Raw genomic sequence first — 20,974 nt, forward strand, 5'->3', positions numbered from 1 at the left:
AATTACTAGGCTTACATTTGGTACAATTCAAAATGAGAAATAGCAGTCTGTGCATTTTAAATCATGTGTGATCAATTACCATTAGAATCTGAGAGGGAACTGATGTACAACTTTGGCCTCATCTGTAGTTTTGAGCACACATTGAATTGATTTCATACTAATTGATTCATGGAATCTTTATATTTATATTTGAAACATTCTTTTTCGTTCTATGCACAGAGCTGCCATATAATTTTAACAAGAGGCACTCATAGAATTATAATTACCTTCCGCAATGATATATTTTTCAATTGTTCTAATATTTTTTCCAAAAGCAGACAGGTGGATGACCGCAGCAGGTCGTAACCTGGATAAGGACTGAATGTGGAGAGAAGATAGCAGGTATAAAGAGGAGAGGGGGAGGGATGAGTAGGAATTAACTGCAGATGATGCTGGTTTACACCGAAGATAGACATAAAATGCTGGAGTAACTTAGCGGGACAGGCAGCATATCTGGAGAGAAGGATGGGTGACGGCTCAAGACCTTCTTCAGATGAGACAGGAACTGTTGGATGATACATGGTCTGAGGATAGGTGAATGATAATGGGTGGAGGGAGCCCGGTGGGACAGTGCAGGAGTTAGGATTCATATCCCTCCATTCCCTGCACATCCATTTGCTTATCTAAAGGCCTCTTCAACACCACTGCTGTTCCTTGAATCTCCTCGATCTCATGAGAATTCCTTCAAGCAGAAGACTGATTTTGTGAAATAGCAATAATTGGTGATAATTGCAATTTCTCCTACAATTGCCGAAGATTTTAATTCATTCAGTGAAATATTTTGACATGTAGTTTGTTGTAACTTGCATTATTAGCTTTGACACTGGCATTGTTGTTTGTTTAAAGGGAGCATTACAAGTCACAATGAAACCAGCCAACAGGACTAAAGGAGCTTAAAAATGTCTAAATACACATTAATGTCAAGAAGATGCTGACAGATGTCAAATATGTACATACATTTTAACTTCATAGCACAGAAGTTGTGAACGCCAATATTGGAGTAAAAAATCTGTTAAGGAAGTGTATTTACATAGAAAAATACCCAGAGGATTTTATACAATCAATATGCAAATCTGTCATAATTTCAAGGATAATATAAATATTTAGGCTCATAGGGTATATTTTTCTATTTGGAAAAATAACATTTTAAGAAATATTCTGTTAATCTCTCTCTTCCTTTTTAACTTGCATTTATTTTTTTAATCCACATGCTTGGTTTGGGGGTTAGATGGCATCTGACATGGTTCAATGGCATAGATTCAAATTACGACATGTTGAATCAACTAATACTTACTCGTTCATTTCTCCAAATTACATTTCCAGCTCGCAGCAAGTGCAGTGTCTGATTCTTTTTCAAAAGCAATAAAACAATTTTGCTGCTGGCATTTGACATTGGAGGTAACGATGTGCCAAGAAAGGCAGACGAGAGCAAATGCAGATAGCTCTGCAGTTATGTGCAATATTCTCATGTATTTTCACAAAATTCTCCAGAGGTTTAAAACACACCTTTCCATTTTTTCATGCTCAAACATAGCCCCGAGTTGTTGGTTCAAATGGCCTTGGGACACACAGAAAAGTTGTCTTAAGTTGAAGATAGACACAAAATGCTGGAGTAACTCAGCAGGTCAGACAGCTTCTCTGGAGAAAATGTGTAGGTGATGTTTGGGTTGAGACCCTTCAGACTTAGGGCCTCAATGTGGACCTCATCACAATCTTGATAACGTTACTAATTTACTAGACTAAGTGGGACCCATTGGGTCCCTTTCACACGAGAGGCTTGGTCCCCCAACGTAATATTCCACCACTCACCCATAGCCCCCAACTGCACAGGTGCAGCTCATTTCCCCTCATCCCTAACACTCTCTATCCCCTCCTCTTCACCCTCCCTCTTCTTTCCCCTCTCCTCCGCCCCTCCCTCACCTCTCTCTCCCTCTACTTTCCCCTATCATCAGTCCCTCCCTCCCTCCATAATTCCTCTCTCCTCCCTACACCCCTCCTATCCCTCAATCTCCCACCTCCCACACTCCTCACCTCCTCCATCTTCCCCCACTATCCCTCCTCACTTCCCCCACTGCCCTCCTCTCCCTCTATTCCCCACTCCCTACCTCCCCCACTGCCCCCCTCCTCTACTCCCCCTCCTCTCCCTCTATTCTCCCTCCTCTCCCACACTCCCTCATCACCTCCTCCCTCTTCTTTTCCCTCTCCTCTAACCCTCCCCCAATCACTCCCTCACCTCTCCTTTTCCCTACCCTCAGTCACTTCCTCGCGCCCTCCATAACTCCTATCCTCCCCTACACCCTCTCCTCACCGCCCCAGGATCTCGAGGTTTCCACTCCTCTCCCTTCTTGCGTGCCCCGGAGGAGCATCAGCCGTCGGCGCCCTGAGAGCCAGGCCTCGGATCCTCGGATCAGCCCGGAAGCAACAGCAGCTACGGCCACGCCGGCGTGTGGGCAGGGGAGAGAGAGCTCAGAGAAAAGACGGGGAAGAGCCATGGGGGAGAGGTGGGTAACATGGGGGAGCGGAGCAGGAGCCAGCAAGGGTGACCAGAGGGGAAGGGTCTGGATTTTAGTCTACGTGCTTATTGGGGAGCTGTGGAGCTACGGAGTGAAACCCGACAAATTTCTGAGACTAAATTTATTATTTATCACCAGGAATATAAATGTTGCAATTCAACTATCCAGAGATATTAATCCATGCTTGCTTTTTTAAAAATTAAATTGCTATTTACAGGTGGGAATCCGGTTTATTCTTCGGCTGTGTTATGGCAAAGGGTATGAATGAGCCAGACATGTTTACACAATTAGATGTACAGAGAAGCTCAGAGCAAAGAAATTCCATTATAAACTAGTGGCAGCATTCAGACCAATAAAAGCCTTGACCACCTGTTAGCCTCCTTGGTACCAATACAACATTTTCACAATAGACTACTTATGATTCTGCTAGAAATCTTTATTTATTATGAAAATAAAAGCCAAGGTCTAAATCTGCACACTAACCACAAACTTAGTCATTACAGAGGCAGCAATGCAAAACAGGAAGACTGTGCATTTTGGATGCACAGAGGGTTCTACCATTGAGAGAGGGCAGGAGAAGAAATAGGGGCTGGGAAGGAAAGGCCAGACCTTCAGTAGGTGGGTTTAATTAGGGGTGGTTCCAGGAGGAATTGTGAAGCAATGGGATAGCATTGAGGGACAAGTAAATGGAGTCTACTTGAAGGAGGATTTATGTGTTAGGTTAAACAATCACTGACTAAATAAGGCTAGTCCTTTTAAGTAGTGCTGAAGTTGGCTTCAGCCATCTTATCGATACCTGCTTCTATAAGATTGACCCATGCCATTGACATTAATTTTGTACAAATAGTTTTAAACATGCTTTGCAGGCTTTTGATATAATTTCCTAAGTCCCGTAAGTGAACACATCATATGCAGGAGAAATTAATATAAATTTGATATCCTATATACAGTGAACACAATCACATTATTGGTTACCTAGCCAAATTCCACTGTATACGGCATTAAAAAAATGGGTGCGTGAAAGAAGTTTTAGGTCCTCGCCTCTAGCTTGAACCTATGATATTCTGGGCACCGCACCTCATAGATCTGAAGAATAAAAAGATGATTTTTTCTTGTAGCAGCAGAATAAAATATTGAACTCCTCCAGCGTTCTTATCATCATCATTCACTGTATTTTGATCTCATTGTGAGCAATGGCACAGAGCATTTGATTGCAAGTTGACCAAAAGTTTGAACTTTGAAAATCCATAACCTTTATTTTGCCATTTTGTTTTATTCTTTAGCTTTCCCTTTAATTAGCCTATATTAACATTCAGTGCCTCTTGTTGGAAATTATTAATAATGTAAGACGCCCAGGGATAGACTTTCCACCGGAGTTGCACAGAACCCCAGCAGCACCTCACTGTGGGAGAGGCTGGATTAAAGGGTAGATGAATCTAAAGACTTAAAGCCCTGTCCCACTGTACAAGTTCTTTCAAGTGCTCTCCCGAGTTTTAAATAAACCCAAACACGTGGAAGCATGTAGAATGTACGTAGCGGGTACATCGGAGGTTGGCAACAGCTACTTCTAACCCTCTCCTCAGACATGCACCATATGACATGCAGATGCGGCTGGGTGCTCAGCAAGTTACTTTTAAATACAGAGGTATGGATTAGGAGCAGGCACCGTCCACTTGGACCCACAAACCTCCTCTCTTATTTAAAACAAACCTGATTGATCTCGTTATTGCATGATTTTTGTTTCGGCTATTGCTTATCAAGAATCTATCAACGTCATAATTGAAAAGAATATCAAAGGCTCTGTTTCTACGAGGGTTTCAAAGACACCTGAACATCAGAGAGAGAGAATAAATGCCTCATTTCAGTATTAAATGTGTGACCTCTTATTTTTAAACAGTGATCATTTGTTCAAGATTCTCCCACGAGAGGAAACATTCTCTGTACATCGATCCTGACTAGGCCTATCGGGATATTATACATTTCAATCACATCGGGACATTAGAAACAGGCCATCATTCAAAAAATGCAGAGTTTGAAGAAGGGTTTCGACCCGAAATGTTGCCTATTTCCTTCGCTCCATAGATGCTGCCTCACCCGCTGAGTTTCTCCAGCATTTTTTGTCTACATTCCACAATACAAATGTGTGCTCTTGTGGGCAGATACAATTGCGGCAATTCAAAGGCTTTTGGATAGGGACATGTTGGGAATGGAGGGGTATGGATCATGTGCTGGCAGAGGAGATTAGTTTCACTTAGTGTCATGTTCGGCACAGACATTGTGGGCTCTAGAGCCTGTTCCTGTGCTGTACTGTTCCATGTCCAATAATGCCAAGCCCTCACTTGTGTGACCTGCAAAAAATCAGAACATTTAAACTCTTGCTTCAGCACCTCTTCTTCGATTAAAACAACTGGACTCTATGTTCACTATTAGAAGAATAACAAACCTAGGAATATAAGATTTGCCCCAGTCTGCACAAAGCAGAAACAACCACTCTCACATCGGGACATTAGAAACGCGCCATCATTCAAAAAATGCAGAGCCTCCACACTGTTCCAATCTCCAAAGGACATAACCATTTGCTCTGTTGTAATGGTTTCAATTCCCGTGATGTCTGTTCTTGAGACCAATCTATACTGCATTGCCTTCTACACACATACTGTAGATAAGACCATTGTACTGACTTTGCTTAGGAATCCATCAATGTCACCTTCACTGAGCATAATGTACAATAAGGGTGCAAATTAGTACTGAAACTGGGTGCATCCCATTGTTTAAAAAAAACGATTGTATACAATGTGCTAATCAGCTGAACCAGCCTCAGTTAATTTCTTTTGAAAATAATGCCAGAAAGTAAACCTCAACAGTAGAATAATTACTTGCATCCTGAGTAAATTATGCTGAAACTTCCTTCATTTGGAATTGCACACCTGTCTCTCCATAATGTAAATGTCCCTTTATAAATAACGCAAGATAAGCAACACTCATGGCAGCAGCTTGTCGAGTCTTATTAGAGCCTTGTATCATGGAAACAAGTCATACTACCCACCACGATGCACAGCCATCAAACACCCATCTCCACTGATCCCATTTCCCCTCTTGCATCCCATCGACACAGCTCCCGTCCCCCAATTCACCTACCATGTTTACAAGTTATCGGAATAGAATTAGGCCATTCGGCCCCACGAGTCTACTCTGTCATTCAATCGTGGCTGATCTCTGCCTCCTAATCCCATTTTCCTGCCTTCTCCCCATAACCCTTGCCACCCGTTCTAATCAAGAATGTGTCAATCCCTGCCTTAAATATATCCATTAACTTGGCCTCCATAACCCTGTTCCACAGATTAACTACCCTCTGACCAATAAAGTCATCGCCAGTCTTCTACTCTAGGACCAAGTAACCACCAACCCACATATCTTAGGTACATGAGAGGAAATTTGGGTACCCAAGAGAAATGACCACAGGGAGAGCATTCAAACGCCACACAGGCAGCACCCAAAATCTGTGTCAACCCCAAATCTATCATTTAAAACAATAATTGGAAAATTGCAGCATATCCAATTCCCAGGCCTGTATGAATTAGAAACTAAGTCCATTCCAGACAAGAAGTAAAGTAGACTCTGATGAACCATTGGCATTCAATAGAAATATGGGATTATGAAGGTATGAGGACTGAGCTGATCAAAGTTGACTGGGATAGCAGACTCAAGAATAAGACGGTACATGAGCAGTGGTGTACGTTTAAGGATCTACTGTATAACTTTCAAGAAAAATTTATTCCTATGAAGAAAAAAAGGGGTAAGGGTAAGAACAGTCAGCCATGGCTCAGTAAAACTATAAAGGATAGTATTCGGTTGAAGGCAAGGGCATATAAGGTAGCCAGAGATAGTGGGAGGGTAGAGGATTGGGAAGCATTTAAAGGTCAGCAAAAAATAACTAAGAGATTAATTAAGACGGGGAAAATAGACTATGAAAGGAATTTAGCGAACAACATAAAAACTAATAGTAAGAGTTTTTATAGCTATATAAAAAGAAAAAGGGTGGCTAAGGTGAACGTTGGTCCATTGGAGGGTGAGACTGGAGAGTTGTTGGTGGGGAACATGGAAATGGCAAAGGCATTAAATGAGTATTTTGTATCAGTCTTCACCATAGAAGACACAAAAAATATTCCAACGCTGGATAAACAGGGGGCGGTAGGAATGGAGGAGCTAAATACTATTAAGATCACCAAGGAGGTGGTATTAGGGAAATTAATGAGACTGAAGGAGGATAAATCCCCTGGGCCTGATGGATTACATCCAAGGGTCTTGAGGGAGATAGCGGTGGGGATTGTGGATGCATTGGTGATAATTTTCCAAAACTCCCTGGAGGCAGGAACGGTCCCAGTGGATTGGAAAATGGCCAATGTAACACCTATATTTAAAAAAGGAAGTAAACAGAAGGCGGGTAACTATAGACCGGTTAGTCTAACATCGGTGGTGGGTAAAATGTTAGAGACAATTATTAAAGAAACACTAGCGGGGCACTTGGATAAACATGACTTCATCGGACAGAACCAGCATGGTTTTGTGAAGGGGAAATCCTGTTTAACGAATCTGCTCGAATTCTTTGAGGAAGTAACAACCCGGGTGGATAAAGGGGAACCGGTGGATGTGGTTTACTTGGACTTCCAAAAGGCTTTTGACAAGGTGCCACATAAGAGACTATTGCTAAAAATAAAAAATTATGGGATTGGGGGTAATATATTAGCATGGGTAGAGGATTGGCTAACAAATAGGAAGCAGAGAGTGGGGATAAATGGTTCATACTCGGGATGGCAACCGATAACTAGCGGGGTTCCGCAAGGGTCGGTGCTGGGACCCCAGTTGTTCACAATTTATATAAATGATTTGGAGGAGGGAACCAAGTGTAATATATCAAAATTTGCGGACGATACAAAAATGGGAGGAAAAGTAGGGGATGAGGAGGATAGGAAGAGTCTGCAAAAGGATATAGATGAGCTAGGTGAGTGGGCAACAACTTGGCAGATGAAATTTAATACTAATAAATGTGAAGTCATTCACTTTGGGAAAAAAAATGATAGGGCAAGTTATTTTCTAAATGAGGAGGAGCTGCGTTGTAATGCAACGCAAAGGGATCTAGGGGTATTAGTACATGAATCACTAAAAGTCAGTATGCAGGTGCAGCAAGCAATCAGGAAGGCCAATGGAGTTTTGGCCTTTATTGCTAGGGGGATTGAGTATAAAAACACGGAGGTCTTGCTGCAGCTGTACACAGTATTAGTGAGACCACATTTGGAATACTGTGTACAGTTCTGGGGTCCATACTTAAGAAAGGATGTACTAGCCCTGGAGGCAGTGCAGCGAAGGTTTACAAGATTAATTCCTGCAATGAGGGGATTGACATATGAGGAAAGGTTAAGTAAGCTGGAACTCTACTCTTTGGAGTTTAGAAGAATGAGAGGCGATCTCATTGAAACATATAAGATCGTGAGGGGCCTTGATCGGGTGGATGCACCGAGGATGTTCCCAATGATCGGGGAAACTAGAACTAGGGGACATAGTTGCAGAATAAGGGGGGGCTCTTTTAAAACTGAGATGAGGAAGAACTTCTTCACCCAGAGGGTGGTTAATTTATGGAATTCACTGCCCCAGGGAGCAGTGGAAGCAGAAACGTTAAATATATTTAAGTCTAGAATAGATGTTTTTTTAGCTGCCAAGGGGATAAGGGGCTACGGGGAGAGGGCAGGGATATGGACCTAGGTATGGTTAGTATAGTAAGACCTGAGTGATCTCCTGGACAAGTGTCGATCGCCTGGATTGGGGTCGGAGAGGAATTTCCTGGATTTTTTTCCCGAATTGGACCTGGGTTTTTATCCGTTTTTTTGCCTCCCCCAGGAGATCACGCGGTTCTTGGGGTGGAGAGGGGTGATAGCGGTATAAAGGGGAGGGTAGTGTCTTGTGTTCTGTGTCTTGTGTCTACTGTTTGTGGGTAAGTGTGTCTGTTTAGTGTTCAGCCATGAGCGAATGGCGGTGCGGGCTCGACGGACCTGGTGGTCTACTCTCGCACCTACTTTCTATGTTTCTATGTTTCTATGCCAGGCCAATTTTCTGTTGGAAATTTTGCACCACTATTTTGCAACACATAATGAGGCAATTTAACACAAATTACATCATGCAACTGATCATATCCAGGTAAAATGGAATCCATAAGAAAATTGGTACAGGCTTATCCACCTGTGATTTACCTGAGCATCTTTGATATTCTTCCCATTCAAGTATGCACTTAGAGAAATCACCAATACTCTATGCAATGTTTCTTCCCTTTCCGGCATGAGCACCCAAACTTTAATTGAACAGTCACAATTCAACCAGGATTTCTTCATATTATTTTGTTGCATTATGTCTGTTTAAAAGGACACGTTTCCAACAATGGAAGACCGGGTTGTGCAGAGTTAGGTCGCACTGCAGGCTGTTCAAACACCTTCCAAAGTTCAAAGGGTGTGCTTCGAAACAGTCAGTTATTGGCATACTAGGGGGGCCTATGTCACTGGGATGTCAATGTGATGAACCTGCAGCAGCTCCTACCTCAGTACTACTTACCTCTGTACTATTAAGCCTATCTTCGGTTTAAACCAGCATCTGCAGTTCCTTCCTACACTATTAAGCATGTGTTTGGCAGTAGGGGAAATTGCTTGTTAACAGTGCAACACTTTATAGCATGTTCTCCTTGTGACCGTGTGGGTTTCTTAAGCAGTCCTTCTGGATATCTTAGTTCCGACCCAGTTTTATATGTTCGGAGGTGGTCACTGAAGCCAAGGTAGTAACTGTAGATTCTTCCACAGATGGTGTATGCGACGACTGACAGGGCAATTGAGTAATTTGTGAGGTGGTGCGCTCCTTCCACAACTTAGACAGGGCTTCACTGTGCTCTTCAAGTCTTCATCTTGAATGTGCCTCTACTTGGAGCAGTCATGGGCCAGTAGTTCCCACACATCAGCAGGGATATTGCATTTCTTCAAGGACACTTTGAACACTTCCTTAAATGTTTTTCTTTATCTTCCTGATAACCTCTTCCCGTAACAGAGCTCAAACAACACCTCCGCTTTGGGAGTCTGTTGGCAGGCAGGTGAAATATGGGCCTGCCTAATGCATTGCTGGGTGCTTTGATCTCATAGAGGAGGCTAATGTTTGATTGATTGAAGAATACAGCATGGAAACAAGTCATCCAGTCCACCATCTACATCGATCAAAGTTCACCCGTTCATACTAGTTCCATGTTATCCCACTTTCGTGTCCACTCCCTACATACTTGGGGCAACTTACAAAGCCCACTTAACCTGCAAACCCGCATGTCTTTGGGATGTGGGTGAACCCAGAGGAAACCCACGTGGTAAGAGGCAAGAGGTGCAAACCCCATGTACCCAAGGTCAGGACCGAACTTGGATCTCATTTGCCGTGAGGCATAAGCTTTACCAGTCACGCCCCTGTTGATTCACATATACCTCCAGTGAATTTGGAGGATTTTGTGATCACTTATTTTGTGATATTTTCCAATGGATTGAGAAGCTTGCTGTAAGTAGTTCAGGTCTCAGAAGCATATTGCAAGCATACTGGCATACTAACCTTACTCAGACTACTAAGAAGCACGAAGGGACTGAAGAATGTTAGCTCATACAAATTTGACAGGACTGGCGAAGAGAATACTACCTGCTCTGCAGCCTAAGGGTGAATAAGTGCATCAGTCAATGTGCAGTGCTAATGCATTTGTAAAGAATACATTTATGATCTTCCTAACACATTGCAACCAGATCAATGTTTTTCTCACTGAAAAGAGATTAAATGAGAAACCTCAGTATGTTGTTAAAAAACCCAAATGGGAACAAATTATCAACAAATAGTTTATAACTTCATTCCTTAGTGGGACACGGAATGCAATTGCTGGAGGATTATTCCACATGTGTTGATGCAATATATAAGTGAGGACACTGCGAATTACAATAAAGTCCGTGGAGTAAAGCAGAATTTTACAACGGAAGCCGAGCTTTGTAGAATATATATATAATTTTATAGCTTTTCCCACAGACTGCAGTTCATATTCCTCTACGTCTGGTACAAACCCCCAGATAATTTGTTTCAGTTATCAGCTATTCTACTGGAACTAGCAACAAGAAACAGGCTTCTATTATTTAGCTCTAGCTGTCAGGTTTCCCCAGTTACTCAATACCCTGGTGGAAATTCTGAAACCAGAGCCTGGCAAGTTCAGCAGCTATGAAGTTCTTTTTGCGCTCTCATTAATCACTTCTCTGCCAACTGGTATCTTACCTGCAGATGTAATTTGTCTTGCACATTTCAGCCAAAGACAGGCAATTTGGCTTCTCTTTTTCGTGGTATGAACAAATAGGCACAATCGTCTGCCGTCTCCGTTCCGTGCATGCCATATCTCTGCAGGAGCAGTACAGCATTCCATAGGTGTATTTGGCAGGGACGCGGTCAAAGAATTGCCGGAGGGCTCTGTGGCATTTCCTCCGGTTGCAGACCTCTGACGCGGAGACGCGGGACGTGCAGGGCGAGATGTACATCGATCGGAACTTTTTGCAGTTGTCGTTTAAGTTGCAAGCTTTGGCCGCATCCAAACAGCTGTTCCCCTTCGTACCTATCCGTTCTGCACCTAATGCAACACAAAAAAAAATGCTGTCATTTACCCAACTTTGCTAAATGTTGCATTTCTGCCTGTTTTTGATGCCAATGTGCCATAATGTGCCATTTTCCAAAAGCTGGTGATGATGTTTGTTTTCAATATTGTTGCAGGTAATTTGTGATGTTGGAAGCTTGCAATCCTTTGCATTGGATGATTGTTCAATGTAAAGACAATCACCTAATGCTGAGGGACACTAAGAGCTGGAGTAACTCAGTAGGTCAGGCAGCATCTCTGGAGGACGTGAATAGGTGACGTTTCGGGTAAGGACCCTCCTTCAGCCTGATTGTCGGGGAGGGGGAAGAAAGCTGGGAAAGAGGAGAGGCAGGAAATAGATGAACAGGTAATAGATGGGCACAGGCAAGTGAGGGGGGGGGGGTGGTTGATAGGTAGAACAAATATCAGAGATTAAATGGTTGGAACAAATATCAGAGATTAAAGCAGAAGGTGTAAAGGAGAAGGGTGGAAGAGTCACAAATTGTAAAGCCACATTAAAGAATATAGGTGGAGGGGGAGGGGAGAAATTAGGTGCGAATCCAGGTGGGGCACAGGCAAGGGGGTGGGATGAAAGGGGAGCATGGGGGAGAAAGGAGAGAGGAAGGGATTGTTTGAGGTCACCTAGATTTGGGGAATTCATTGTTCATACCGTTGCGTGATAAGCTTCCCAAGTGAGATATGAGGTGTGTTCTCTGAGTTCTGGGACAAGCTGAACGTTTTTGTAAATACCTGCAGTGATGAAACATTCTTTACTCCTAAGTGTTTGCTTGTCGTTGCTATGGACCCAATTGCATCCGACCACTCCCGCATGCTTGAAAAGGGGAAAAAAATCTCGGAGCTATGGGGAACGGCAGGAGAGGGCCGAATTGAGTTGGTCATTCAGTACTGAAAAGTCATGCTGCTGCCAGAAGATATATCATTCATAAAGTAGAATGAGAAACATGTACAACAGCAGGTCTGCTTTATACCTTCCAGGCACTAGGTACAATACTATGTTCAAGCAGTCATTGCAGTGTGCTGCATACCAATTGTTTCCATTCAGGTTAGCATTTGTTACTGAAATGTTATCATTCAAAAACCATGAGGCAAAGTTGCCCCTCACGGCACTCCTACGATTACAACAGATATTGTAAATCCATGCATTTGGCAGAGAGCTATGTGTGCCAGGATTGTATCACTGGCCAGCAGACAGAGATATTCAAAGGTCTGCAGGATTTAGCATTCATTAGCACTAATGGATGCCAGTACAGGGAAGATCAGCTGAGCACCCTCCTCTTTGCTATATTACTGTATGTCCCTATTCATTTTAATACTTAATTGGGGACAGGAAGTCTGGGACAACTCGGAAGACAATGATTGTGATATCGTATTTCACTTTATAAGTGGAGATGGATTGTTTAACATGGAGAGAATGCATTCTGTAAAAGCCTACCAGTAAGCTTCTACATTCATATCATCAGGAACTGGTTATTCCCATCCTCTGCACGTCATTTTGGCAATGTAATATGCATTGACTAAAAGAACGTCACATTGGATGGTAAAGTTCTATGATGCTCAACAAACCAGCTCGATTAACTCTAGATCTTCATAAACCTCGACAGCAACTACTTCCTGATCTGATGAGAGTTAGGACCTTTACTGCAAGAGCCTCTCTATCACTGGCATAGGGCACCAAGTTGAATATCTAGGCAGCTTCTCATCTATTTCAGATGGACTTCTGATATCAGATTGGGTGAATGCCTTGCAAAATGCAGTCTACAAGGGTTACCCCAAACTTCCCGTTGCCTATTACTGATTCTCTATCCCACACCCACACTGAATTCTCTGCCTTATGGCTCCGCCACCAGCAGGCTCTTTAACATTGCACAACACTAACCACAATCCTAGTTCAGCAACAATGATCTACTGCGGACTTTTTTGATTGTACTACAGACATTGGGTTTGCACTATTATAGTCTAGTTACCTAGTTTTACTGATTATTAATTTATTGACATTAATTATTATATATGTATTTGCTCATAAGTTCATGTTCATAAGTGATAGGAGCAGAATTGGGCTATTTGGCCCATCATGTCTACTCCACCATTCAAACATGGCTGATCTATCTTTCCCTCTCAACCCCATTCTCCTGCCTTCTTCCCATAACCTCTGACACCCGTGCTAATCAAGAATCTAGAATTTGTGGGTGGTACGTTAATGGGCCTGTAACCCTGCAGCAACCAAGAATTCAATTGGTCTGTTGCCGGTACATATGGCAATTAAAACATACTCTTTCAGTAAGATCCAGGAATAGAACCTCAGCTTCCAATTTAGCAAATTATAGTCTTCAGGGCTCAACAATAATTTCAATAATTTGAGACAAACAAACAATGTTTTATCTAATATTTTCAGCATTCATCCAGTACTTTCAGATATCAATCGTGTTCTTCTATTTGCACTGCCCAGATGAAGCTTTCATTATTCGTCCAGTTCACCATAGTGACAAAATTTAGTCCCTCCTGATCAGTACCATTTCACAGACCTTCCCTTGTATTCTTCCCCTCCTCTGCAAGAAAATCCTGTTTTATCAACATTTCCCAGGTCTGACAATACTTAATTGAATGTCAATACTAAATCTGTTTCTCTCTCCAAAGATGCTGGTTAGAATTCTGCTTAGAATTCCCTGGTCTGTGGTATTTTGCTGTTATCTGTCCATTGTGATTCTGATGCTGTGCTGTTCTCTTTTGTCTACAGCTCAATAGCTTGAACATGACTGAACGTTTGCAAATCCAGTGTCATGATCCTGACCGACAAAAGGGTGAATCTCAGTGTATCAAGGCTGTATCATTGTCCTGGTATTTCTTTAAAATCTTTTTTGCTTCAATATTGCACCCCATCTCGAACAAACGTCTTGGTAGAACAGGAGCAACTCAAGGCTGTGTGCTCAGCCCCCTGCTCTACTAACTCTATACTCATGACTGTGAAGCCGGACATTGTGCGAACTCCATTTTTAAGTTCGCAGACGACACCACCGCTGTGGGACGAATTACAGATGGTGATGAGTCAGAGTATAGAAGTGAGATCAACCAACTGACCAAATGGTGCCATCACACCAACCTGACTCTCAATATCAGCAAAACCAAAGAACTTATTGTGGACTTTGGAAGAGGAAGGTTGAGGACCCACAATCCTGTTTACACCAATGGTGGAGAGGGTCAAAAACTTCAAATTCTTGGGCGTGCATATTTCTGACGATCTTTCCTGGACTCAGCACACTGATGCAATTATAAAGAAAGCACATCAGCACCTCTACTTCCTGAGAAGATTACAGGGATTCGTTATGTCAAAGAGGATTCTCTTGAACTTCTATAGGTGCACAGTAGAGAGCATACTGACTGGTTGCATTTTGGCCTGGTTCAGCAACTTAAACGTCCAGGAGCAGAAAAGACTACAATAAGTTGTGAACACTGCCCAGTCCATCACCGGCTCTGACCTCCCCACCATCGAAGGGATTTATCAGAGATTCTGCCTCAAAAAGGCAGCCAACATTATCAAAGGCCCACACCACCCTGGCCACACACTCATTTCACCACTGCCATCGGGAAGAAGGTACAGGAGCCTGAGAACTGTATCGTCCAGGTTCAGGAACAGCTTCTTCCCTACAGCCATTAGGCTATTAAACACTACAACCTCATAAGCTATGAACTACAATAGACTATTTATTATTATTATTATTGCACTGTTATTGTTTGGGGGGTTTTTCTGAGTTTTTTTTGTTATATTACCTATTATGATTATATATTCGGTTGTGTTGCAGCAAGTAAGAATTTAATTGTTCTATCTGTGACATGACAATAAAACACCCTTGACTCTTGAACTAATGGGAACTAATGGGAGCTGTTCAACATATAGTGATGATTCTGCAGAATGATGAGCCTGTGAACCTCGGTGATGAAGCTATATTAGACAGGTAATGCTTGCGTCTGTAAGCACATGGAGGCGAAGCGCCAAGCCACTGCCGATTCATTCACTGATGCATATGACAGACTGGAGCTTTGTACTCAACAGATGCAAGGCCAAGGTCCTCCACTAACCTGCTTCACTGAACAACATTGTTCTCTCACAATAAAGGATCCTGGAATACATGGGCATTTCCAAGGCTGACATCGCTGGTGAACCTCATAACTTCACCACTGAGGTTCAGGTGATCTTCACCACCTCCTTCAATGTACTAAACATTGATTCGATGATTAATTGAGAAAAAGATTATTTGAAAATCAAGTTCTCAGACTCAATAAACTCAGGATCGACAGATGGTAGACCATCCATGCCCTCTGATGTGCTTCATACAACAGGCATCTCGTGGCACACAGAAGATACCACTACACTGTCTAAGCAAAATCCTCCAAATTAACCGGATGGATGAGTGAACCAACATCAATGTCCTTTCCCGGGCCAACATCCCCACCATTGATGGCCAAGTTACATTGGTCATTTCCAAGGGGCAAGCCACATTATTTACAGACCCGACACAAGAATTCTGACACATGCATCATATTAGAGCTCTGTCACAAGAAGAGATTTACAGGTGCACATTAAAAAAAAGCTTCTTGGAAGACATATGACATCTCCATGGACTCTTAGGAATGCCTAGAACTGTAAATGCACTAGAACTAACAGGATCACAGTGAGAACTATGTAACAGGAGCACAAAGAAAGAGCACCTAACAAACCACTAATTTGCCCAACCTGCCAGGCCTCCCCTGCCACCTCTGTGGAAGATCTGTAATTCCCACATAGGCCTCATCAGTGATCTCAGCATCCACAGCAGCACAGTGGAAACAGGTCACCATTGCTCCTGCGGAACTACCTGGAAAGATGGTATGTGCTTGTGATCAGATGTAACATCCGATTTTACTTCGGAGTCACGTGAGTGATTCCGTGAAGAACCCGCTCAGCACGCATGCGCGGCAAAAGATGGTGGATGTCGCATCATCATTGACTTAACTTCACTAAATATGTTTGTTAAGTACATACATTTCAAAATGGAACCGGTTGTTACTGCCAAACAACTAAATTCCAAAGGATACTTCATGGCAAGCATTCATCTTAAAGATGTTTACTATTTAGTACCATTCACAAGGATCATCGCAGATACCTGAAATTTACCTGGATGGGGCAGCTATAGCAGTTTAAAGCGTTACCCAATGGGTTCACATCAGCCCAAGATTGTTCACCAAGACACTAAAACCAGCTCTGACAATATTCAGAAGACAAAAACATATTGTCATGGCATATCTTGATGATATCTTAAATGGTAGGCAAGACCATGGAATTGACTATGTTAGCTGTATCAGCTACCAAACAGTTATTCAAAACCCTTGGATTGTCTTACATCCAGATAAATCTAAGTTGAAGCCATCCACTATCATCGACTACTTGGGCTTCACAATTAATTCAGTCTACGTGACTGTAACATTGCCAAGAGAACGTTTGGCATAGTTTCAGCCTATTATCATCACTAACCCTACGTCAGTTATCCAAACAGATGCCAGTGCTCAAGGCTGGGGAGCAACTAACTCTATATCCATCACAAGTAGTAGATGGACTAACCCAGAGTCATCGTTACCACTTACACTGGGCATTAATTATCTAGAGATGTTGGGTGACTTTTATGGTTTAAAAGCATATGCATAAATATGCATCACTTGCATGTACGGTTACAAATAGATAATACTACGGTGGTGGCCTACATTAACCATATGGGCGGCATAAAATCGGTATCATGCGACAAGTTGGTCAACACAATTTGGCAATGGTGTGTCCAAAGACATATTTGGCTATCAGTAACTTACCTGCCAGGTAAGCTAAATGCAGTGGCAGACACCAGGTCACGTAAATTTAATGACAACATCGAATGGATGTTAAAACCCCAAAAAATGTTTTCGCAAAAGTTATCAAGCAATATGGCATGCCAGATATCGATTTATTTACATCAAGGCTAAATCACCAGGTACCTATGTATGTCGCTTGGGAACCAGACCCTGAGGCAGCAGCGGTAGATGCGTTCGCGCTGGATTGGGGAAATTCTTCTTCTATGCATTTCTTCCCTTCTGCCTCATCAGTTGGGGACTACGCACAGTACAAATGGACTCTGCTTCAGGTATTTTGATAGTACCCGACTGGCCTACACAGCCATGGTTCCCAATACTCCATGACATGGCTGTTGAAGCTCCGATGGTATTCCCCAGTGACCCAGAGTTATTAACACCCAGTGTCGGGCGCAAGCCACCCGTGCCATGAAAAAAAAAATCAAACTCCTGGGTTGCAGATTCTGCACAAACCTCTTCTGGGACTGGGATTATCATAACAGCACTTGTCCAGCATCAAAAAATGGGAGAAGTACAGCTTGGATACAGGAACCACCTATTCAACCGCTACAGTTACCAACGTACTGGAATTCCTGGCGAACCTTCACCACGATGAAGGACTCAGCTACAGAGCCATCAACACAGCTAGAATTGCCCTGCCTGCCTGTTTAAAATCAGCTCCAGGACAACAGGCCATGGGGTCGCAACCGCTGGTGGTCAAACTAATGAAGGGTATTTACAACTCTAACCCCTAGACCAAGGTACACCCATACATGGGATGTCAGTGTGGTCCTGACATACCTCAGGGGATGGCCACCAGCCAGATCCCTCAACCTGGAACAATCTATGCTCAAAAACACTCATGTTGATGGCACTTGTATCTGCACAGAGGGTCCAGTCATTACACCTATTGCAACTGGACAGCATGCTCACAGCTCCAGACCAGATCTCTGTCGTTATCCAGAGACTGATCAAACAGAGCAGACCAGGAACACCTAATCCAGTCGTGGAATTCCGGGATTACCCGCCAGAACCACGGTTATGTGCCATGACCCACCTACTATCCTACATAGACACAACCAAAATATTCGTGGGAGATGAAAAGCCTTGTGGGTCAGTCATAAAAAACCTTTTGGTCGGGTGACGAGCAAAACCATTGCGAGATGGCTCAAGCAGGTGCTAAAAACTGCTGGGATAAACACTAACATGTACAAATTTTATTTCACCAGGGCAGCATCCACGTCGACGGCTAAAAGAATGGACGTGCTTATAGATCACATCCTGGCTACAGCAGGATGGTGGGGGGAAAGACTGTTCAGAAATTCTATAATAAGCCGTTGGCAAAACCTGTTTTATTTGCAGAAAAGATTTTACATACTGCAAATATTTAATTTAAGCCCAGGGGAGCAATTTAATTTCTTTATTGTTATTGTTAAAAAATACCATTGTGTTTTTCTACAAACAGATTCATTGGTTGATTACGGTAACACACTTCCTCCCTCAAGGACTTCGGCAGTGCGTGAAATAATACCTGTTACACGGTTTGAAATCACAGAGCTTTGAAGTCTTCACGGAATCACTCATGTGACTCCGAAGTAAAATAGTAAGATTAAACGAGAACTTACCAGTTTGAAGTTTGATCTGTATTTTATGAGGAGTTACGATGAGGGATTACGTGCCCTCCGCTCCCACCCTCAATAATATGGGTCAAGCTGATAAACTGATGTCTCCTTGTCTTTACTATGTTTACTTCAATAACTGTGTCTATCTGTGATTCCACACCGCTGCTTTGAAGTATGCCGCGCATGCGTGCTGAGCGGGTTCTTAACGTAATCCCTCATCGTAACTCCTCATAAAATACAGATCAAACTTCAAACTGGTAAGTTCTCGTTTAATCTTACTATTTTTACCTACAAATTGGTGGCTTGATCCTACCTACAAATGCTGCAGGACTCTGATATGCATGTCAAGGCAGCCTGTCAGCAATTTCAGTTTTATGTCCAGAGTTCCATGCTTTAGTTAACCACTTACATGGTTAACAATATTAACAAAGTGGTTGAGGTGCATGCCTCACCCCAACTCGACTCTAATGGTCCATTGCTGGCTGTTAAATGCTCAGATTAAAAAGCTGGAGCCAGTAGTAGTAACCAGAATTGTTATTCCTGCATGTTCAGCACAATGTAAAAGATCAGGAGCTTTCAAGTTGTTCGATGCACACCACTAAAGCAAATTATGTTTCTCTGGGACATTGCAGTCTACAAACTGGCCGCTGTGTTGCCTGCATAACAACACGGAACACGCTTTAAAGGTACTTCTTTAACTAGTTCTATACTCACTGATCAGCTATGCACTAATGGAAGGAAAGGGTGAAAATGAAGGATGATTCCTTTATGGAATCAAATGCCATCCGAGAAGCCTTCACATTCGACAGAATGCAGGGCTGTCTTGTGGTTGTCGGCTGGTTTCCATTGGGAAATTAAGGAGTTTGTCCTGACAAACAATGTGCGCTTCACCTGCTTGAAGCTTTGAAAATTCTGATTGTGAGATTTGACAGCTATCTGCCCTTGTTTGGAAGGAAGGGAATAGTGCGCTAAAGCTTCACAGTAACAGCCGCTGACAATGTCATCCCTGACCTGGGACTAGTCTAAAAGTCTTGCTGTAGATGGCATATTGCTATCAATGTTTCACAAACAATAATCTCCCCAGTTTAATCATCTCTGACAAGCCAGGGGATGCATGCCTTTGTCTCTACCTACAAATAATTGGGTAAAGGCAGGCATGATATGATTCTCTAAGTTCATTATCGTAGCTCTAATTCTAGAAAGTATGATGGCATGCCAAGAATGCTATGGTTACAGATGAGCTGTAGGATATGTTTCTAATCACTGGGGTGTTTATCCCTTGTTGCCCATTGAATTCAGTTGTACCAGATTTGATGAAAGGCTGCCTAGATGTCAAGAGTAATCACTCTTGTCTCACCGCTGGAAGTCAGTTCCTTGATCCATGTGTGAACTGATACAGATTTGAGACATGGGGCCATCTGGTCCTAGCAAAACCTAATCTGGACACGGCCAGCATGTTGTTGGTGAATAGATGCCATTTGATAGTACTGTTGATGGCAGCTCCCATCACATTGCTTGTAAGTGAGAGTGGGCAATGATTAGTCAGATTGGATGTGTCCTGTTTCTTGTGGAAAGGACAATTTTCCTACCTTATCGGGTAGGTACCAGTGTTATAACTGTATTGGAACAGCTAGGCAAGAGGCATGGTAGATTCTGGAGTGCAGGCCTTCAGTACCACAGCTCAAATGTCGTCCTGTCCTATAGTTCATGCTCTTCTCGGTGTGCACAGCTATCTCTCGATATCATGTGGAGTCAATCAAATTGTCTGAAGATTGGCTCCTGTGGTGTCAGGGATCTCAGGAGGAACTGAGATGGACAGTTTGCAGTATATCTGTATGGTCATGTCTGAGAATACTTTAGCCCTGTAAATAGCATGCTGGGTCCCACTGTCATTGAGGATGGGGATCTCTTTGGAGCCCCTTCCTCCCATTAGCTGTTTAATAGTGTAGTGAAATTCACAACTGGAAGTGGCCAGACTGTAGAGTTTTGACCTGATCTGCTGACTGAGGTAGCTTTGCTCTGTGTCTTGCATGTGGTTTATACTGCTTGGCATGCATGTACTCCTGTGCAGAAGCTTCACCACATTGGTCTCTCATTTTTAGCTATGCTTAGTGCAATCCCAGCACACGCCTCATTTAACTCCTTGACTTCATTGTAACAGTACAGATCGTGTTTTAATTTGCATTAAATATTTTTCTTATCGCCCACTTCTAATTGCCATTGGTGGTAAGCCGTGTTTTTGTACTACTGGAGTTTAC

General features: G+C 42.8%; 1 protein-coding gene and 1 long non-coding RNA gene across 2 annotated transcripts in view; one reads left to right on the forward strand and one right to left on the reverse strand.

Moving 5' to 3' along the window:
- gfra1 (GDNF family receptor alpha 1) overlaps positions 1 to 20,974 on the reverse strand; it is a 196,601-nt gene that overhangs the window by 42,159 nt on the left and 133,468 nt on the right. The window contains exon 4 of the mRNA XM_033033945.1: positions 10,875 to 11,220. Within this exon, the coding sequence (XP_032889836.1) occupies positions 10,875 to 11,220 (346 nt within the window). The remainder of the gene's footprint in view (positions 1 to 10,874; positions 11,221 to 20,974) is intronic.
- On the forward strand, positions 10,863 to 14,352 carry LOC116981147. The gene is made up of 3 exons (XR_004414176.1): positions 10,863 to 10,939; positions 11,361 to 11,510; positions 13,979 to 14,352. It is a non-coding gene; the product is annotated as an uncharacterized LOC116981147 (long non-coding RNA).

The sequence above is a fragment of the Amblyraja radiata genome, chromosome 15 (genome assembly GCF_010909765.2).
Source record: "Amblyraja radiata isolate CabotCenter1 chromosome 15, sAmbRad1.1.pri, whole genome shotgun sequence".
Classification (NCBI taxonomy): Eukaryota; Metazoa; Chordata; class Chondrichthyes; order Rajiformes; family Rajidae; genus Amblyraja; species Amblyraja radiata.